The 19,074-nt window shown below is 39.5% G+C and overlaps 1 protein-coding gene across 2 annotated transcripts in view; it reads right to left on the bottom strand.

Moving 5' to 3' along the window:
* Positions 1 to 12,342: 12,342 nt before the first annotated feature.
* Positions 12,343 to 19,074, bottom strand: part of al (aristaless related homeobox) — a 348,232-nt gene continuing 341,500 nt past the window's right edge. For both annotated transcript variants that reach the window (XM_083118330.1, XM_083118331.1), the window contains exon 4: positions 12,343 to 15,158. In XM_083118330.1, the coding sequence (XP_082974456.1) occupies positions 14,541 to 15,158 (618 nt within the window). In that variant the 3' untranslated portion in view covers positions 12,343 to 14,540. The remainder of the gene's footprint in view (positions 15,159 to 19,074) is intronic.

The following is a 19,074-nucleotide window of genomic DNA, read 5'->3' as shown; positions in this document are numbered from 1 at the left end:
TTAGCTAATATCTAGCTTAAGTGTAGTTAAGATCGCCAAAATTTGCATAAGAACAGCTGTCCTGGCAAGAAGTTTAATGTCAAAAAAGGTGATGAACTGAATATTTGCTGAATAACAAAAAAGGATGTTACATCCAGTTGACGAAAAATAAAGTTCCTGATTAATATTTTATGCTCATTATTATAAGTAGTAGTGTACATAAATCTTCATGATACTGTCATTCAAAGCCGTATTATCGCAATAAAATCCTTGTTCGGCAGGAAAAAGTAACCCTCGATTATGCTAAACAAATATATATTTTTTGTTTAGCTAGAGCAAGGCCCCAGGAGGATGCAAGAAGCCGTTCCTGCAAAAGTTCATGTTGTACGAAGCGAAGAAACGTGACAAAACCATCACCATGGAAGGCAAACATGCATTTAGTTCATATCGCATATTTACAGAGCCGTGCCTCCTGAAGTTATAAAAATCATAACTTCAATGATTCTTTTAGACATGCTATAGTTGCAAAAAATATGTTTAGATGCACCAAAAGTGCATCATTATCAGAGTATGCATATAACGTGTTATTGGAATCAAAAAATTGTGTAAATGGATGCCTCCCCATGGCGTTGTAATAACGTCGAGGTCTTGTAATCAAGGGTCCCCGTGTTCGATATCCAATGGAGGCACAAAGTGGATCGGATCGCACTTTAAACTATAGGTAGGTTCGCGATTTAGCCTATTTGTGAATCAAGTGGACTTAAAAAACCAATATCTACCTTAAGAATATTAGAATCCACTAATTCACCAACAGCTAAGTCAAATTTCACATATCCCTTTTCATCCTCGTTCATAGACTTCCTGCAATACTATTGTGTTGCATCCCACCAGGTGCGAGAAATGTGAAGTTATTCTTTCCCTGTACTGCGTTATTTCTTTTCATAACAGTAAGGCTAAATTCTCGTTTTATCTGAACTTTTAAAAAATGTGCAAAATACGTCTCTATCTTTAAACAACCACCCTTTCTCATGTACGTGTAAAATAATCCCACTCTGTCTCAGGAAACCTCTTCCTACGATCAAATGAAGGAACCAACTCTCAAGTCTCAACAATTATAATTTTTTGCTTAAATTTCCTATAATTTATACAAACAGTAGCACACATCACGTCCTTTGGTGCAACACTGTCAACAGCTAATGTTACTTTCCTCGTCCTAATCAATTTACTTCCAACCAGTGACGGCGCCAGGGAAATGTGACGGGGGGGCGGAAGGGGGCAACAAAATATTGTAAGGGGTCAGTCACATTAAAACGCCCGAAAACACTGCACACACACACACACACACACACACACACACACACACACACACACACACACATATATATATATATATATATATATATATATATATATATATATATATATTAATACTTATAATAATAATTATTATTATAATTATAATAATAATAATTATTATTATTATTATATTCATCTATGGTGTTTTGTGTTTGTCTTTTATTTAGAGTGGACGTTTACTGCCTAAATTTACTTCTTGATTACGAGTTATCTCCACATGATTCGTTTTAATAAAGACATTAATTCCTTTTTATTGATAAGTTGCGTTGTCTCTAGTGGCCTATTTCAGTATTGAAATACATTCATAATTTTATAATTCATCGTCTTTCTTGAGATGAAACTACTGATATAAATATTTAAGTTATAAGATAATAATATAAATGATGAAAATAATGCTTCTAAGAGTTTAATTTTCTTGCAAAATAAACGTGACGTTGGAAGAAATGAATCTTCTTGAGTATTAGAAACAATGTGAGGCACTTAGTGAAGTGCAATTCTCCTGTAGGAGAATTCTGCTCTGTGTGCTTTGGAGAACACATTGCCCACCTTTGGTACGTCCAGGACTTGACATTTCTTCTCAATGGCAAGAACAGCCAAATGAGGCAGTTTGCATCCAGCATCCTGTTTCGAGCAAGCCTTTTCAAAGATTTTAAGGACAACCATCTTCGTAATGCTGAAGAGTTTTGGGCAAAATTTGTGTTTCACCTTTCAAGGAAATGTTATCACAGGATAAAAAATCAGACAAAGGTTACAGTTATCTCATAATTCAAGAAATATTCTGACCCTGGCATTGCTTACTCTTACTCTATCACTCCAACGTATGTCTGTGCCACACAATTACAGGCACCTATGGAGTTCGTGGGAAGTTGTTCTTCGATTTTGATATGTACGAGAAAGAGCGAACCTGCATCCAATGATTGAAGAGTGGCAAATCCTAATAAACATTCTTTTACCTGCCCGCGATATGTTTTGAATCGAATTTAAGTGTAATTTGCATTTTAAGGTTCACGTTCAATACATTTCCAAATAATATCCCCTCATTAGCTTCAAGAGTATCGAAGAAATTCCCTTTGTTAAGGTTTCCTCACACTCATCATCTCGAAATTCAAGTCCCTGAATAGTAAGAAACCGCGATGAATCCACAACAACTGACATGTAGTGTCGGGTTTTCTTTGATCACCTTTGGTCCTGGTTCGATACCCAGTTGAGCCACTTTAAACTATTAGTTCAATCCCGATTGGCTTTTCTGTGCATAAAGTGGACTTAAAACATCAAATCAACCAACCAACCAAATCTTGAATCAACTTTGAATGTCTTTTAATAATTAGCGTTGTCACTAACGACCACGATTAGAATAACTTGCGCGTACTACAGATGATGTCTTGTGGTCCTCAAAATATTCGTGATGTTTTAAAACCATCCACACTCAACACTTTTCCCCCGTTCTTAAGTCTGGGTAAAACTTATGTTAATCTCGGCTATTACAGGACATAAATGAATGAGAAATAACTTACGCCCGGGTCGGCGCTCGAATCTTGAACGAAAGTCACATACACATAGCTCTATATATATACACTAAACAAATTAATATTTGTTAATCAAGTTGGTATTATAAGCAGAAAAGTGATATCATGCAGAATACACCACTTTGAAAAGGTGAAAATCGTCATACTCTTATAAATGAACTCTCTTATTACTCGATATTTAATTAACTTCAGTTGGAGGGCCGGGGGGGGGGGGCGAAGTGTCCGACATGGGGCTTCACCCTGCCTCCTCTGGCGTCGTCACTGCTTCCAACCCTCTAATAACTTCGCTGCTGATAGCCTCACCTTCGAAATGGAAGCTTGTATGTCGGCGAATAATACAAAGAACTTGTGTTCACTGTCCCTCTTTCATTCAAAGTCTGCCGTTTTCCTTTTCAGCTTTTCCTGCAAAACTTCCTGTCAGCAAGCAAAGCAAATTACAGAATTTTTATTGCCCCTCCCTTGCATCAACCTTCATTCCTAGGCCTGGATTTATGGCACTTACCCGCTACTGCAGGTCAACCTCGCCCCTATGTTTGGTGTTTGCCCCCAGAAGCAACGGTGTCCATTGTTCAAAGCGAAACCTCTGTCAGTGGGGAACGGCGAAATATAGTCTCGGAATACACCCTGGTCGTAAACAGGCTCCCGCCACCCTGACATTGGTGTCAGCTTCCCTCTGAAGTTTGATAAAACTACTTTGTGAAATTTGTTTAGTTACGATTGAAAATGTAGACAGTAGATACTATATGTATTTTGCTCATAAACTTGAAGGCTAAATTCACAAAATAAGAAGAACAGCTACAACATCCCTTCATCTAATTCACAGAAAGGCTAATCGGGACTGGACCCACACTTTAAAGTGGGATTCAAATCACTATGTTCCTTCACCGGGTATCGAACCCGGCACCCCTTGATTACAAGGTGACGACGCTACCACTGTACCATCGGGGAGTCCCCATAGAACAAAGTTTCCTTCTACGACGATTATGCAGAACATAGTGCACTTCCTTCATTTGAAATCTATTCTATATCAGGCTCAGTATTTCATTATTACAATCCAAGGAATAGTATTCTCCTTAAATAAGAAATACATAAATAAAAAAAAGCATTGGAAATAATCTTCAAACGGACGTAAAAAAATCGAATCCAACCACCTGTAGAATGCCTGAGGGAAACAACAAGAATTTTCTCAACAAAGACATATCCGAAATTTCCATAACATTCTAATAATTTCGCAACCCGTGCAAATAATTATGTGGTAAAATCTTGTCGTGGTTCCCTGTAAACACTAAAATCACCAAATTACTTATTTCCACATTTCTCGTATTTTCTCCTCCTCTTTAGCTCTCAACTGTTCGGAGTGGAATAATGCAAGATTATTTGTCCCTAATTATCTCCTTCTCTTAGTCTTGCTAATATCTTGGACTCCTTAATAACTTTCCCAACAACTCCTTATCAATTTGTACTGCCATGTTTCCCACAATGTTTTTCCTACTTCCTAATAACATTCACTTCTGTACACCCTTCGAAAGAGTATTGAAAATAAGTTTAAGTATTCATTCATTCCTCTCTTTTGACTTAATACACGTTTATCAACGTTTCTAATTGAAATACTTTATTCCAAGCAAACAAGTATTTGCAACTGATTAAATATTTTGCTTTTATTTTTTCGAGACATTCGAGACGAGACGAGACTTTTCAAAAGCCGTCCCGTCCCGTCTCGTGTCTCGTCTCGAAAATGAGACGAGAAAGGCATTCCGTTCGTCCCGTCTCGAATTTCAAAAGGCTTGTCCCGTCCCGTGAGCAACACTAGTGGCTATCATGATACATGGAAGTGAAGGTTTATGAGATTTTCTTGTGAAGTTATAACTAGGGAAAGGAACATTAGGTAAATAAATGTTTTTTTTCTGCGATAAGATAGAGGCCCTCATTTTTGCCAAAATTCTGATCATAGCCTTATATGTCAACACAGCAAATTTTATTTTACATAAAAACACATATTTTCCAGTTTTCCGTATGTAAATATATATTTTGCGAATTTTCATTTTAAATACATAAAATCGCTCATTGACTTCATCTACCTCGAAATCCTCGAAGGAAAAATGTTTATTCTCCACACCTCTTTCATATCGAGAGTGCTAGGTTTGTTTTGTCTTTGAACACCCTCGCTGGCAGACTTCTGGCGCCTCGCCTATGATCCTATTGGGAGAAAATAGCTGTAAGTAGCTGGGGCTGGCTACACGTAACGATAGGAAGGCTTTTTAATGAAGCAATGCAGCTATTGTGGCTAGAAGGCATAAAATTTGACAATGTTCTTCTCTTGACAGATGCTGCAGCTTACATGCAGTGGTCTTGCCGTTAGCTACCCCAAAATGGTGCACATTACATGTGTGGCGCATGCATTGCATAGAATATGTGAAAAGATAAGAGCTCTTTATCCCGATGTTGATAAACTGGTTTCAAATGGGAAGAAAGTTTTTATCAAGTCGCCTAGAGGAATAGACATTTTTAAACAAAAATGTCCTGAGGTTCCCCTTCCCCCTACACCTGTAGTTACGCGATGCAGATGTTATACCCAGAACTTTGAAAAAAATTGTATCTGTTGTAAATGATCTCGACAAAGAAGAATTCTGCAAGAACTGTTGATGGAGCCCTCCTTAAAAGTCGAATTGGCATACATCTCAACAAACCTGTCCATTCTCTCTAATTCCATATGAAAGCTTGAATCGTCCACGAACACTTTGGAAGCTTCCATTGGTGAAGTCCGTATAGTAGAAACGAAACAGAAATAACTCACTGGATCTAAATGTCTAAATGTACAGAATTTTTGGGGAAAAACCAAGGTTTTCAAACATTGTGCCAAATTGCATATGTTTTGGAAGGAGGTGAAGTAGAGGAAGAGGAAGCTTTGTAAAGCTTCGGCGTTAGTGACATTTCGTGCTTCAAATATGCAAGAATTGTTTCTTGTGACGTGGAGCGATCTTTCTCACAATATAAGATGCTTTTCAGAGATAATCGTCACAGATTTACAATGATCCACTGCAACTCTTCCAAAAAATAGCTCGCTAAGAGGTAATCATTTAGAAACTAATTTCAGATGTTTAAAATGCATGTTATAGTTTGTTTTTGTTACCAAATTTTTTTATTTTTTGTCACATATTTTCCTGTTTTTATCACATATTTTCAACATTTATGACACATAAAAAATAAATATTTCTGAGTTTTTTAGCACATAAAGTTCCGTTCCCTAGTTATAACTCAAGTGTTCGAGCTCACCCAATGTTTTTCAAAAGTTGGCTCCCCTGCAGAACCATTTCCGTGGTATTACGTGGCTTACGAAACATTTGGTAGCTGTATTTCTGAGAACACTCACAAATATGAATACAATTATACTGTAACTATCACAAAATGATGAATCTGATTTGTTTTTCTAAACTACCCATGCTGTTTTGAATTATAAACTTCATCAGATTTAAAAAAAAGAAAAAACGTGCCTCTGGTTATTTACGTGTAAAGTATAGAGTATATCAATAGTCGCGCAACCTTCCCTTTGACGCTTTCAACATGAAAACTGTAAGATATATTTAAGCAGGTTTTGCTGATTGGTTGTTTTGGTTTAACTGCGCTTTTCTGCCACTTTTGACTAATAGATGAAGTGACATGCCCGAAGAATACCCATGCTCAGGCTGGGATAGAACCCAGGGCCACTAGCTTCGTAGCGTATGAAGTAAGTTTTACTGCCATTGGACTTGGACACATGTTGCCTCCATCTGTGAACTCGGTGATTCATCCACACGCCCCTAATATTTTCAACGAAACCCTAATTTATGGTCATTTTAGCTCTAAATTTATCCTCACATCCCCTAAATACAGCGTTATTCAAAAAGAATGGTACAAAAGTAAGGTTAATTTATTTTTAAGTGAAAAGAGATATAAAAGCAATTCTGGTGGGAAAGAAGATAGGAAGGTTGTAAATTTATAGCCTGTGGTTGTCGTTGACGTAAAATCCGCTAGAGGCGCTACTTGTTGATAGCTAAAATGGCATCAGCGAAGGTAGAGCAAGCAGTTGTTACAGTTCAGAGACACTTTCGTGTGTGTACTGTGTACGTTCCTCCATTACTACAGGACCTGAATAATTTAAAGCAGCGCATCTCTTATGCAGTGGAGCTGATAACTGAGGATATGAAACCCATTAAGTTGCCCAAATGAACTACATGTAGTTCATTTGGGAAGAGGGTGAACAAATACACGTTCTTTAATGTAACCCCAGATAGAGAAATCCCTGGGTACCAATCAGGCGAACGAGGTGGGCACGGAATCATTCCACCACGACCAATCCAAGTTGGTACTTGTGTAAGATAAACAAACGCTCAAGCCTCCAGTGGCGGCGTCTGAAACTAACAACGTGCGACAATAAACTTGAAGATATGCTGTATTCACATACACTTTCTTCACAATTAATTTATAGAAACCCTGTATATTAACCAAACACACACCAGACTAACGTGACAGCAGTCGCAAAATTTTTGAAGTTTGATCCTGTGGTACTTCTTTTCACATGTTTTTACTCAATCAGCGTTCTGGAAAAAATCACCCTGATTTGAGTGATTAACCAGTTTCGACGGGTAGTATTTCCTCTATACAGAGTGTCCCAGAAGTTCCCGTACCCATAGATTATATTTCATACACCCATGGCCGACCTCCGTGGCGGGGTGGTTAGCTTATCGCGCGACGACGCCAGGGGTTTTGGGTTTGAATCCTGACCTGACCATGGATGCTTGAGGGTGTCCATTCATCAATTTTCTCATATCATTACTCATCCCCCACCTTAGCGATTATCAAAAAGTGACAGAAAAGCGAAGTAAAATAAGCCAAATCAATAAATCAATATTACCCCTATGATATATCAATTTATAACATAATTGCAAACTTTACATTACTTTACAGTACATCGTTTGCCCCGTGCGTTGTCATTCGTGTACCCCACACACACGTCGCTAGCCGTTCCTCAGCACTGTAACTAAAGTCCGCCCGGCCAAAGAATGGACTTGAGGAAACCCAGACTTTCCGCCTCCAGTTCAAGGTGGAAAAACGGTGTTGCTACCGGTTGTCCAGTCGTACATGACACCTCTTCCTGCAAACATGCAAACTTATTCCCAACCAACCGAATCCCGGCCAATTGTCAACATGATCGCAACAGGATACATGCAAGTAGGGGCACGGAGACTTCTCGCACATACTGTAGAGTATAGTAGCAATCAAAATTATTAACGATATTTATCTCAATGCGCTTGAAAATGCAGGAACCCCAGTGCGAATATATGTTTTCATGTTTTATGTTATCAAAATTAGGATAGCAACTTTCGAGTCACTCTGTACTTGTGGGCAAATATTCATAACTGACACCCAGTAAAATTCAATTTTCAAGAAAAGAAACACCTGAGCGTGCTTCGAGGCATTTATCAATGTGTTCTTGAACAATGCTACAAGTAAAAAACACCAACCACCATGATTTTTCATACCAACTTGGGGTTTAGGACGCTATGAATAACTTTTCCCCAAGATCTAACTGTTCGATAATGCATTGAAGATCCGTTTATTGCTGCAGAAAAAAGTTACAAGTCCTTAGTCTTTGTGTTTCGCGTTTCTTTTTCGTCTTATCGCATTTCCTTAACCGGATTTCAAAAGAACACGTGTGTCCCGTCAGTGCTAATTACAGTTTGAAGAAAAACAAAGGCAAAAAGTAATGGCCGGTTAGATAACGGCTATCTCCCCCTGCTTTCATTTATCTTTCGGCCTTAAAACGTCGTTTCAAGTCCTTAATAACGCATTGCGAAGCTTAATTAAGCTTATCTGCCTTTTGTTATGGCCTGGAAAGCTTTTCACTATTCTCGTATAAAATATGTCTGTGATGGTTCGGCGCTACAGGTTCTCTAAAGATGGAAACTAGAATGAACTGGATCCTTACCTAGCATGAGACGTTGACTAGAGCCATCTAGCGAATCGTTCCTAAACTACGCTGTTACGTAAGTCGCCCGTTGGTCAAACACGTTTAATCTAATAATAACTCGTCACGCAAATTATTTTCTCATGTTATCGAGTGTAAATACGAGGGTCACTATTTATATTTTGAGCCTAACAATGAAAAAAGAGGAATTTGGCATTGAAAACTGCTTTATTGTTTTTCGAAGTATTCTCCTTTATGGTCAATACACTTTTGCATTCGTTCGAACCATTTGTCAAAGCAGTTTTTCCAATCTTCTTGAGACACCTCCATAATATGGTTTTTGAACGCATCAACGGCGTCTTCCGCCGACGAAAATCGTTGTCCACGCAATTTATTCTTGACATTCGGGAACAAGAAGTCGTCATTGGGTGCCAAATCAGGACTGTACGGCGGATGACCCATCAATTCGATTTTTTGACTGTTCATAAAGTCGGTTGTTAGACGAGATGTGTGACAGCTGGCATTGTCTTGATGAAGAATGATCCGACGGCGTTTGTTTCTTTTCCGTATTTGACCGAAGACCTCTGGCAAACAAATTGTTGTGTACCATTCAGAGTTGACCGTTCTACGTTCCTCTAAAGGCACAGTTGCCACATGACCAGTTTTCCCGAAAAAACAGACAACCATTTGTTTCGAAGTGCTTCGAGCGCGAACAACTTTTGTTGGATTGGGTTCATCTTGAAACACCCATACAGTCGACTGCTGTTTACGTTCCGGCTCATATGCATATATCCATGACTCATAAACAACACAAATGAAGCTATTGATAAAACATTTGAAGTACGTTATGGTCAATAATGCCAGACGATTCCGTGCAAACGTCAAATCGCGCCTAACTTCAATCAGTGTTGCCAAGGCTCAAAATATAAATAGTGACCCTCGTATAGGCACAGCAAATTATAATTCAATATATAGAACTGGAATCTTATAAATTATTTTTGAAGTCGTTACAAATATTAGAAGTACATAATTATTATTTGGAAGTAACTAATTATTTGTAACTCAGTTAGAAGTTAGCCTCCCCCGTGGGGCAGTGATCACCTTGTAATAAAGGGGTCCCGGGTTCGATACCCGGTGGAGGCACGTAGTGGTTCGGATTCCATTTTAAAGTGTAGAACCAGTCCCGATTAGCCTTACTGTGCATAAAGTGGACTTAAAACACTAAATCAACAACAAATCAATAACAAGTAAGTTAGTTTTGTGCATTCATTTGGAGTATTGTTGAGCTTGGGATGAAATTACCTTTAAGCATTGAATATAATATTTACTATTCTAACAAAAAAAATGTAAATTTATAAGCAGGAAACGGGTTTATATGTTTACATATTTATGTATGAAGCTGAAATCAGTTATAGTTTGTATTATGTCTTTGCGCATCATGGCATGTAAACTCAAAAAATTCAGTTTTCATTTTCAGTATTTGTACATATATTAGGTTTAGGGTCATATTTTACATATTGAAGTTATATATACATATTATATAAATATTTCAGAACATTTCTCAACATATACTCCACATTTGATCAATAACTACATGTCCCCGTGTGACCGAGAGAGTTGGGTGAAATTCTTGCGAATTACTAAGTCCGAAGTGACTTTAAACGAACGAAAGATTCACCTTCTCAATACCCTCCAATTGCGTTAATTACAAGTTTTCTGTCATCCGAACAATGACGTTTATTTTTCTTATTCCAATTTTACATTTCCCAACTGCTTGCTGTTGCTATGTAGGCAAAACACTTGAAATTCCTGTTTATTTTTAATTGTTGTCAACAATAGAGAATGAGGGCTCAGGCTCAAGCATCTGCTCCTGGTTGTTACAAAAGTTATTGGAAGAGAGTCCCAAGTCGAGCAGCCCAATGCTAGCCCCACCCGCGCCCGACAGCAGCGCCAGAAGCAACGATTTTGTGGCACACGTACGGGATTCGTTTCTGGTTTATCTTCAAGTCGGTAATAGTTACAATGTCAAGACTGTATTTTATGTAGCTGGTGTAGTGGCTTATATTATACATTTATACAATTTTAAGTCCATATTTAACTGCATATATTTTGGTAAAAATAAATATGTATTTACATATTTTGCACATTTTTACTACAAATTAAACCGTTCCCTGTTTATAACTGAATGAACTATCTTCTTTAAAAAGAGAAAGTGTTTGAGGTGCATGCATGTATAGAGGGATTAAAATATAATAATTTGTCATTCAAGAAAAGGAGACTCCTTGTTCGAAACTATATGAATATATGATGACTTATATTACGTACCCTAAACATATATAGCCTAAAACACGTGTAAGTCATAGGCTTTGTGTAATTTGTTTGCAAGAAAATCTACAGCTGAAAGTAACTTACAGTTAAGTTGTAGCGGTCAATTGCTTCCGAGTTGCAGGAACATCGCTGTAATAATTGAAGGCCATATATAAAAGAAAAACGTCATGTAGTTTTACAGAATTGCTTGCACTTTATGCCAGTATATGTCGTTGATATTTAAACTGTGCAAGAACTGAATATCGCAGCTGTCAGTGTTTCTCCATGTGGAGGAGTGGTTAGCACAGGACGCTACGATGCCACAGGTTCTGGTCCTGGGCATGTGTGTCCTTTGTGAGTGTCCCTTAATCAATTTCATACCATCACTCATCCTCATCTTCGCGATCAGTCAAAAGTGGCAGAAAAGCGAGGTACACCAAATGAATCAATCACTCTTTCTTTAACGTGCAGTTGATAGTTTGATCGCCCTCGCATCTGTTGTACAGTGGGATACATTAGTATTACCGTGCAATTGTCCATCACTATGTTCGTGCACTTTGTTTGACCCAATAAGAGCTTAAAGAATTAAAAGAAAACTCAAAACAAGCTGTTGACAACTTCTGCACCAGCATACATAAAAATCCATCGCTTAAAAACACACAGGATGGAAGAGAAAAATTAATGAAAATAGTCATGGACAATTTGCACGGTAATACTCATGGATCCCACTGTTCAGTGCGAACAAGTATTACTCTGCAAATTGTCCATGACTATTTTCATTAATTTTTCCCTTGCATCCTACGTGTTTGTAAGGAATGGATTTTAACGTATGCTGGTGCAGGGGTTATCTGCAGCATGTTTGGCGTTTGGTTTTAGTTCCTGAAGCTCTCATTGCATAAAACAAAGGAAATAAACATGGTGATGGACAATTAGCTTGGTAATACTTATGCATCCCACTCTACGCTAGGTAGCTAGAACTGTAAAAAGTCAGAAGGGTAACTTTGGTAACATATTTATAAAGAATACTGATGTAATAATTGCCGTTAAGGATTAGCCATACGGCCAATCTTTAAATATTAAGGAATTCTTCATTATTGTGTTAGTTTAGTACAAAATGAGTCTTTTGACTTCCGTTCTAATAAGCAGTTTTTGTTTCCTGTTGATAGGGGTAGGATTACAAATTTCAAATCTTAAATTTCACTTTAAATGAAAATGCAGGTATATTTGGAATGGTTTATTTTGCAAAATCAATGTAAACTCTTCATCATAAAGTACTTTTATACATCATATACTTCAGAAACATATCAAAATAACACACAAACAGAAACAAGTGTAGAAGAAAAACTTTCAATAGAATGCACAGGCATGGAGATTCAATTGTTACAGGATTATCAGTCAATTTCTTTTCTAACTGTAAGATCAGCACATACACGTTAAATGCTTAGGAACAGACGTCCACTACCAGAACGCCGAAATAAATAATACTCATCACACATATGACGTAACAGTGGCACACTTCTCAACCAACATCGTTGTCATGTCAGTGTACGTTGGTGCAGTTATTGTACAGTATCAACGACACAGTTTTATGAATACTATGCACTCACTCACTATTGTTTTGTTCACGATACAATGTCGTAGTTTTTTCTTTAGTCATAACCCGAAGTCAGTCCCAGTCCAATCGCAGCATACATTGTATAACCACATGAAGTTTTATGAAAATTCATTTTGATTAATGTTTGAAGGAAATCGTATGAGAATAAATATCTTAATTACATTTCTAGTTCACAGGCATATACGAGGCACTAGTAACTCCAATGATTTGGAAGGGAGATCTGGTTGTTTGGCAGTTAAGTGTAATGTACCTCAACAACATGACTTTGAAGGTATTTTCTTGTTTTACAAAATCACAAGTTATTTGCAATAGGTTTTATGTTTATACCTAGAATAGTTAATTAGAATAACCATAAAAATAAAGTAACAAACGACTGGTTATCACAACAATCTTTTAAAGTTATTCTCATCAAATCTAGCCTACTTTTTTAATTTTTAGAATTACCAAATAATTTAGTCAAATTTAGTAAATAAAGCTCAACCAAACTATTTTGGTAATACTTCGAAACAATAAAATCATATATGTTACATAAAGACACACTATATTTCTTGAATTTGAATCAAAAAATATTACGATTGAAATCTGAACTTTGATAATAAGAAAGGATACATGGAAGCTAATTCAATAAGCTATACATTAACTTTCTTTTACTTTCCAATTTTCAAATCCTAAAAATCAACATTTTTGTTGTTTTATTTTATTTTTATTTTAATATTGCTACTAGTATGTTTTGTTAATGTGTAAAAGTTACGAATTGTTCTTTGTAGCAAATGTTAGTAGCATGTCTTGACTAAAATACCTTGCGTGAATTGAAACGTTGGCAATTCAAGAAATATGGTGATTTTATACATAACGTATATACTGTTGTTATTTTGAGGTATAATAAGCGTAAGCACCATTAAAAAGAATCGAAGACTAAAATTGGTAAACGCAGTAAGTGCCACAATAATTCAAACACCGTTTCCACGTTAAACTGTGAAATGTGCCATGCTTTATAATGTGGTAAACGTGAAATGTGGCTGGTAGCCCTCTAAGTAGTTCAAAGAGCGAGTAAAGAGGTCACTAGTGTGAATGTTCTTACGCCCTGATGTGCGGAACGATGCGATTTCCCAACACTTTCGCTTTTGGCACTTACAACGTTTACCACTTTTAGTCCTCAATTATAGTTTTGGTGTAATTGAAAGGTTTCAGTTTTTTTCTGTGCAATCAGCCTTGTATCGAATAACGTGAATTGATTGATTGAACGTGAATTTGTTCCAGCAAGTATTACGCTCGATAGTCTAAAAAAATATGCAACTGAGCTACCATGAAAAATGGTGCAACACCCTCATTGGTGTAAAGGAATACGTAATCGAGTTTTAAGGCCTCTATAGTTGGTGTTGTCCAGCGACGTGCCCAAGGGCGGCTTGGCTGGGCTTACAATCCTCGCCTTTGGTTCAGCTGGTTGATTTGGTTAATTTTACTTCGCTTCTCTCCCACTTTTGACTAATCGCGAAGATGAGGATGAGTGATATGATGAAACTTATGAATGGGCACATAAATAATACCCATGGCCTGCCGGGATTCTCGGCGCTAACCACTCATTCACGGGATTAGGCATCACTTTTGGTGGCAAGTCAGTTGCATATTTTTTGGCGTATGATCCACTGTTAAAAACCTCAAGTCTTTTTGCACGTTTTCTTGACTTTTGCAGCGTGAGGACTGGGTACTGTTTGCCGTTACGACACACACACACTTAAAAAAGGGGGCGGCAATTGCACTTAATTGGCAGATCAACTGCCTAGGACGGTTCGTGACGAAAAGACTGATCGGTTCAGCTGATGAGGTCTCCGTTCTTCCTAAGCATTTCCAGCCTCAACTCGTGCTCCCTGGCTTTCAACCTGAGGGCCGCGATGCTCGACGTCCGCCTGTCGAACTCCGGGCTGGGGATGGCCGCGGTCGCAGGGGGGCTGATGGCTCCGGCCAGCGTGACCGCAGGGGGGGCCAGCGAGGACATGGTGGTGAGCAGCGTCTGGTAGTCGGCCGCCGACGCCTCCGTCAGCTTGGGCCTGTGCGCCGAGATGTTGGCCAGCATGGACTGGAACGAGCCAGGCGGGTACGTGGCGCCCAGCGGGGGCATGGTGGGCGGCAGCAGCGCCCCCCTGTAGTCCCTCAGCGGGGTGAGCGGGGGCGCCAGGTAGCTGGCCGCGGGGAGGAGGTTCGCCGCCGGAAGGTACGATCCGGGGAGCCTGGCGCTCAGGAAGGCACCGGAGTCGAACGGCTTCCGGACGAAGCCCAGGTGGGCGAAGGGGTTTGGCAGCGACGGCGCCACCGTGGGGGCCGCGGGGGACGAGCCCATGGCCAGGCCGGTCGAGTAGGGATTGTAGGGATGTCCCTGGGGACCCACTTTCTCCTGCTTCCTCCACTTCGCTCTCCTGTTCTGGAACCACACCTGAAAAAACACAAAAGGGATCCTGCATTAGATAAAATCATCACACAAAGCAACATTTTGTAATAATTACAGTAACAGTACATTCTTTTGTGTGTACCAAAGCATTAAGTCAGGGGTTTCCAAACTTTTTCGTTTCACGGCGCCCTTATTGTTTCAAGATTTTTCCGTGACGCCCAAGTCAGAATGTAGGCCTATCTAACACTTGCAACGCTCAGTTAGTTTGGTTAGGTTGCTTGCCTTAAGGTAAATAATAAACACATATTTCAAATTCAGAATTATTTTACGTGTAAAAACTACTAAATAAGCACATATTTGGAACAAACATATCTAAAACCATGTGAAGACTAACAAGTAAGTGTCATTTCAGTGAAAATATTGGAACATTTCGCGGTGCTTCTGTAAGCCAACCACAGGGCGCAGCGGCACACACTTTGGGAACCACTGCATTAAGTAATTAAAGTGAAGTCGTAACAATCCGTAGCGTACAACGAACTCTAAAATCCCAGACATTTAGCCATCATGTGTCCAAACATAAAATTGCTAGAACCATCTAAAGGAATGGTCTTGTCAGACATTGCCGAGCTTCCTTGATCGTCATCGTTGCAAACAGATGTAAACAGTCGCAATCAAGGAAGAGACTACAGGTCTGACTCTTCATTTGTTTAGTAAAAGCAATCTGAATAAAGATCTAGGGAGAGAAAGGTCAGTGGCCAGTTCTAAACTATCAGTCAGAGGGTGCAGAAGTACGAGCTAAAAGTCTGGGAGAAGGGAGTGAAGTCTGGGCTTCCAGACTTGCGCCACAAACGGATACCTCGTTTTAAACAGTCCGTGGTTCAACATTTCGAGGGAGCACCTCCACACAGTGAGGGACCATGCTGATCCAATCTGTAGGGGTTTAATACTCAAGTGTTGTGTTTTGCCATTAAGTGTATAATTGTTACCTCTCGCACCTTACCATCCAGCCTACCATTCGAACTTGAAATACATTAGATACCTCGAATGCCTAAGTAATGCCATTCATCATCTACCGTCACTAGTGTAATGATAGTGGCAATTTTTTATTCGGGTAGATACCTTAATTAGCATTTACGGTCGTGTATAGGGCAAAATGTTACTTTTTCTCCTCAGTTTAAGGTCGTTCTGACGATTTCAAAACATTGAGAGAAATTGGCACACGATTAAGGTTTCAGCATGTGACCGAGTAATTTTGGACAAATTTTCTGAGGTACTCCCAACTAATCTCTTAAAAACTTCTCGTCTTAGATACTTTAAGCTAATGCCTTAAGGCTCGGCTGGACTTTTGGTTTTGGTTGAGATACATACACTCAATAGTTTAGTGGACTTATGTAACCAAGAAACTATTGAGAATCTAGACAAAACGAAAGCAGACCATACGAAAATTGACGTCAATGCTCTACAAGTAATTCGATGCATTTTCAGATTTTGGAATATCAGATTTCGAAAGGAAAGGAAGATTCGGAAAAAAAACTGCACTGGCGTCGGCCAAAGGAAGGTACAGCCGAGCCTTAAATAATTGCTCCAACCATGAAGCTCCCTGTTCAAATTTCCAAAGGAGGAACTTTCATAGGCTCGACCAGGACTCGAACCCAGGCCTCTGGTATATTGTACCATTTCTCTACCAACTGAGCTACAGAGCCAGCCATGCTTGAGCCTGATTTTTTCACTTCCGCTGTTTTACTTATGTGGAAATTGTCCCAGTCAGTGATACTGAAACACTGATGACGTCGATGGTGCTACGTACCAAATCCTTCATGAGGGGCTTTCAGAGTATCCAATCCTATTTTAACTCATGTGCATGGAGTGGACTTGACATTTCATTCTGAAAAAACACTGGAAGTTTTTCCATACTGTGGCACTTGCACCAGCACATGAGGGGGAATTTGAGAATGGGCTGAAGCTGGTTCTCTCAACACGGCCCATTCTCTGTACTGGGTCAGATCATGAAATATTATCTCAGCGCGGATTTCAACAGTTCTGAGCTTGATCAGAATACACAGTTGCTTTAGAAGTTGGTTTACTGATAAAATTAAACGAACCCGATGACTTTTCTTCGTTATGGCAACCACCGTTATTTAGTAAAGCATCATGTTCATTATTTCCTCCAAGGTGATTAACTGAAATACATTTCTTTGGGTGCGTCAACACTCGGGTTATGTGCACCTGTTACGTTATATGGGCCCAGTCCCTTACCGTAAAATCAACACCTGTTTCTGAGGACTAAATCCTCCTTACCGAATTAAAAGCTGAGGCTTTAAAGAGGCACTCAGCAAACAGAAAACAAATAGGGTCCAGACGCCAGAGCTTGCAAAAAGCAGTTACCGGGATGTACTACGCGGAAGCGAGGTTGATTTGGCTGCTTAAGAAAAAATCACCCCTTACGCCCTTCCTCCAAGATGAAAGCATTAATACAATGCGAGGATCAACGTTTGTTACTCCCCCGTAATGGTAGTCGTCGCCTCGTAATTAAAGTGTTCAGAGTTCGATCCCCGGTGCAGGGACAACACAGTGGTTCGGACCATAAAGTGGACCTAAGCTTTCGTTACCCAAATTCCACTTTGGTTGGCAACCTTGCTAGCTCTTGCATGCGATAGTTGCAAGCGAGCTTCGATATGAGATCGTGACGTCATTTTTAATGCGAGTCCTTGTTTCTTGGACCTCTTCACGTGACTTTCTTTCTTTATCGTGCGACAACTCCGGTAAGAGCTTCAGGCGGGGAGGGGGGTATATTAAGGCCTGCATGTGGGTCGCCCTCGTGTGACCATTTTCATTAGTCACTAATGTAAAATGCGTGTTTCCATTTAGATCTGGGAAGAATTTGAGTGGCTGGCGATAGATGGCGGTACGTTCGATTGCCTTACGAAACTCCACGGGAAGTGTGTAAGAGGCATGCTGCCAGAGGTATCATGGCCTCCCAGTAGGCAATATATTGTGGAAAAGGGGAAACAAGGTAACATGATAGCAAACGTATACCTTTCCTCTGGTACGACTCTTTCCAGTTGCCTCCCACATCTGGTATGTAGAAAACTGACATATTTTTTTTAAAAAAAATATACAGGGTGGGACAGAAAACCCTGGTGATTTTTAAAATTATAAAACACAGTAAATAAAAAGAGTTCATCTGTATTCATGTGCTAGTCATATGTATGCCATTATCATTGAAAATGAAAAATTATGATTTACATCAACATTAAGTGTGGAAAATAATTTTGCAAACCAATATGTAGAACATTAAAACCAGCTTCTTTGCTGTTTACAGTACGATATATTGTTTATGTAAAACAGTGCAAGTGTAGGTTAGAATTGATTCTTCGTGAGGTGATATACCCGACTGAAATTCGCCCCTCCCTGAATCCGCCACTGACGAATCTGAACACTGGTTGCTGTTCGTATTACCTCGTGAATCACCGTAACTTATAAAACTCGTTTCCTATTTTATCTTATTAGGAGTTCCCGAAAATCAATGGCCTCACGAAGAATCCAGAATGTGGAAAACGTTTCTCGGAAAGTGTCGCATCACCTCCCCGTGACCATCGACCTCGGGAGCGATTCGTGACCATCCAGGCTCGCTGGCCAGAACGAGAGAAACAAAAGACAAAGCGAGAAGAAGAGAGCGCCGTGGTCATTCTCCGAAGCGCTTCGGTGTCACTGCCGAGTGTCGTAACCTTGGTTCGGGGCAAACCATAGTAATTTCATAATGCCGCAGTCTGGTACGGCCCCGCCAACATGTAATTTATTTAATTAAAGTAAATTAACGTGATGTTTCTCGTTCTCGATCGGGGGAGTGGGGGGCTAAGTGGCGGCAGACCGGAGGGTTTACTCAGGGTGGAGTAAGGTGGGGTGGGTAATTTTCGTGGAGGGAACGGGGACTTGCAGGGTTGCCAGTGGGCCAGCCAAA

This window comes from Lepisma saccharinum, chromosome 3 (genome assembly GCF_977018435.1).
Source record: "Lepisma saccharinum chromosome 3, izLepSacc3.1, whole genome shotgun sequence".
Classification (NCBI taxonomy): Eukaryota; Metazoa; Arthropoda; class Insecta; order Zygentoma; family Lepismatidae; genus Lepisma; species Lepisma saccharinum.
This window is presented reverse-complemented; position numbering and strand designations above follow the sequence as displayed.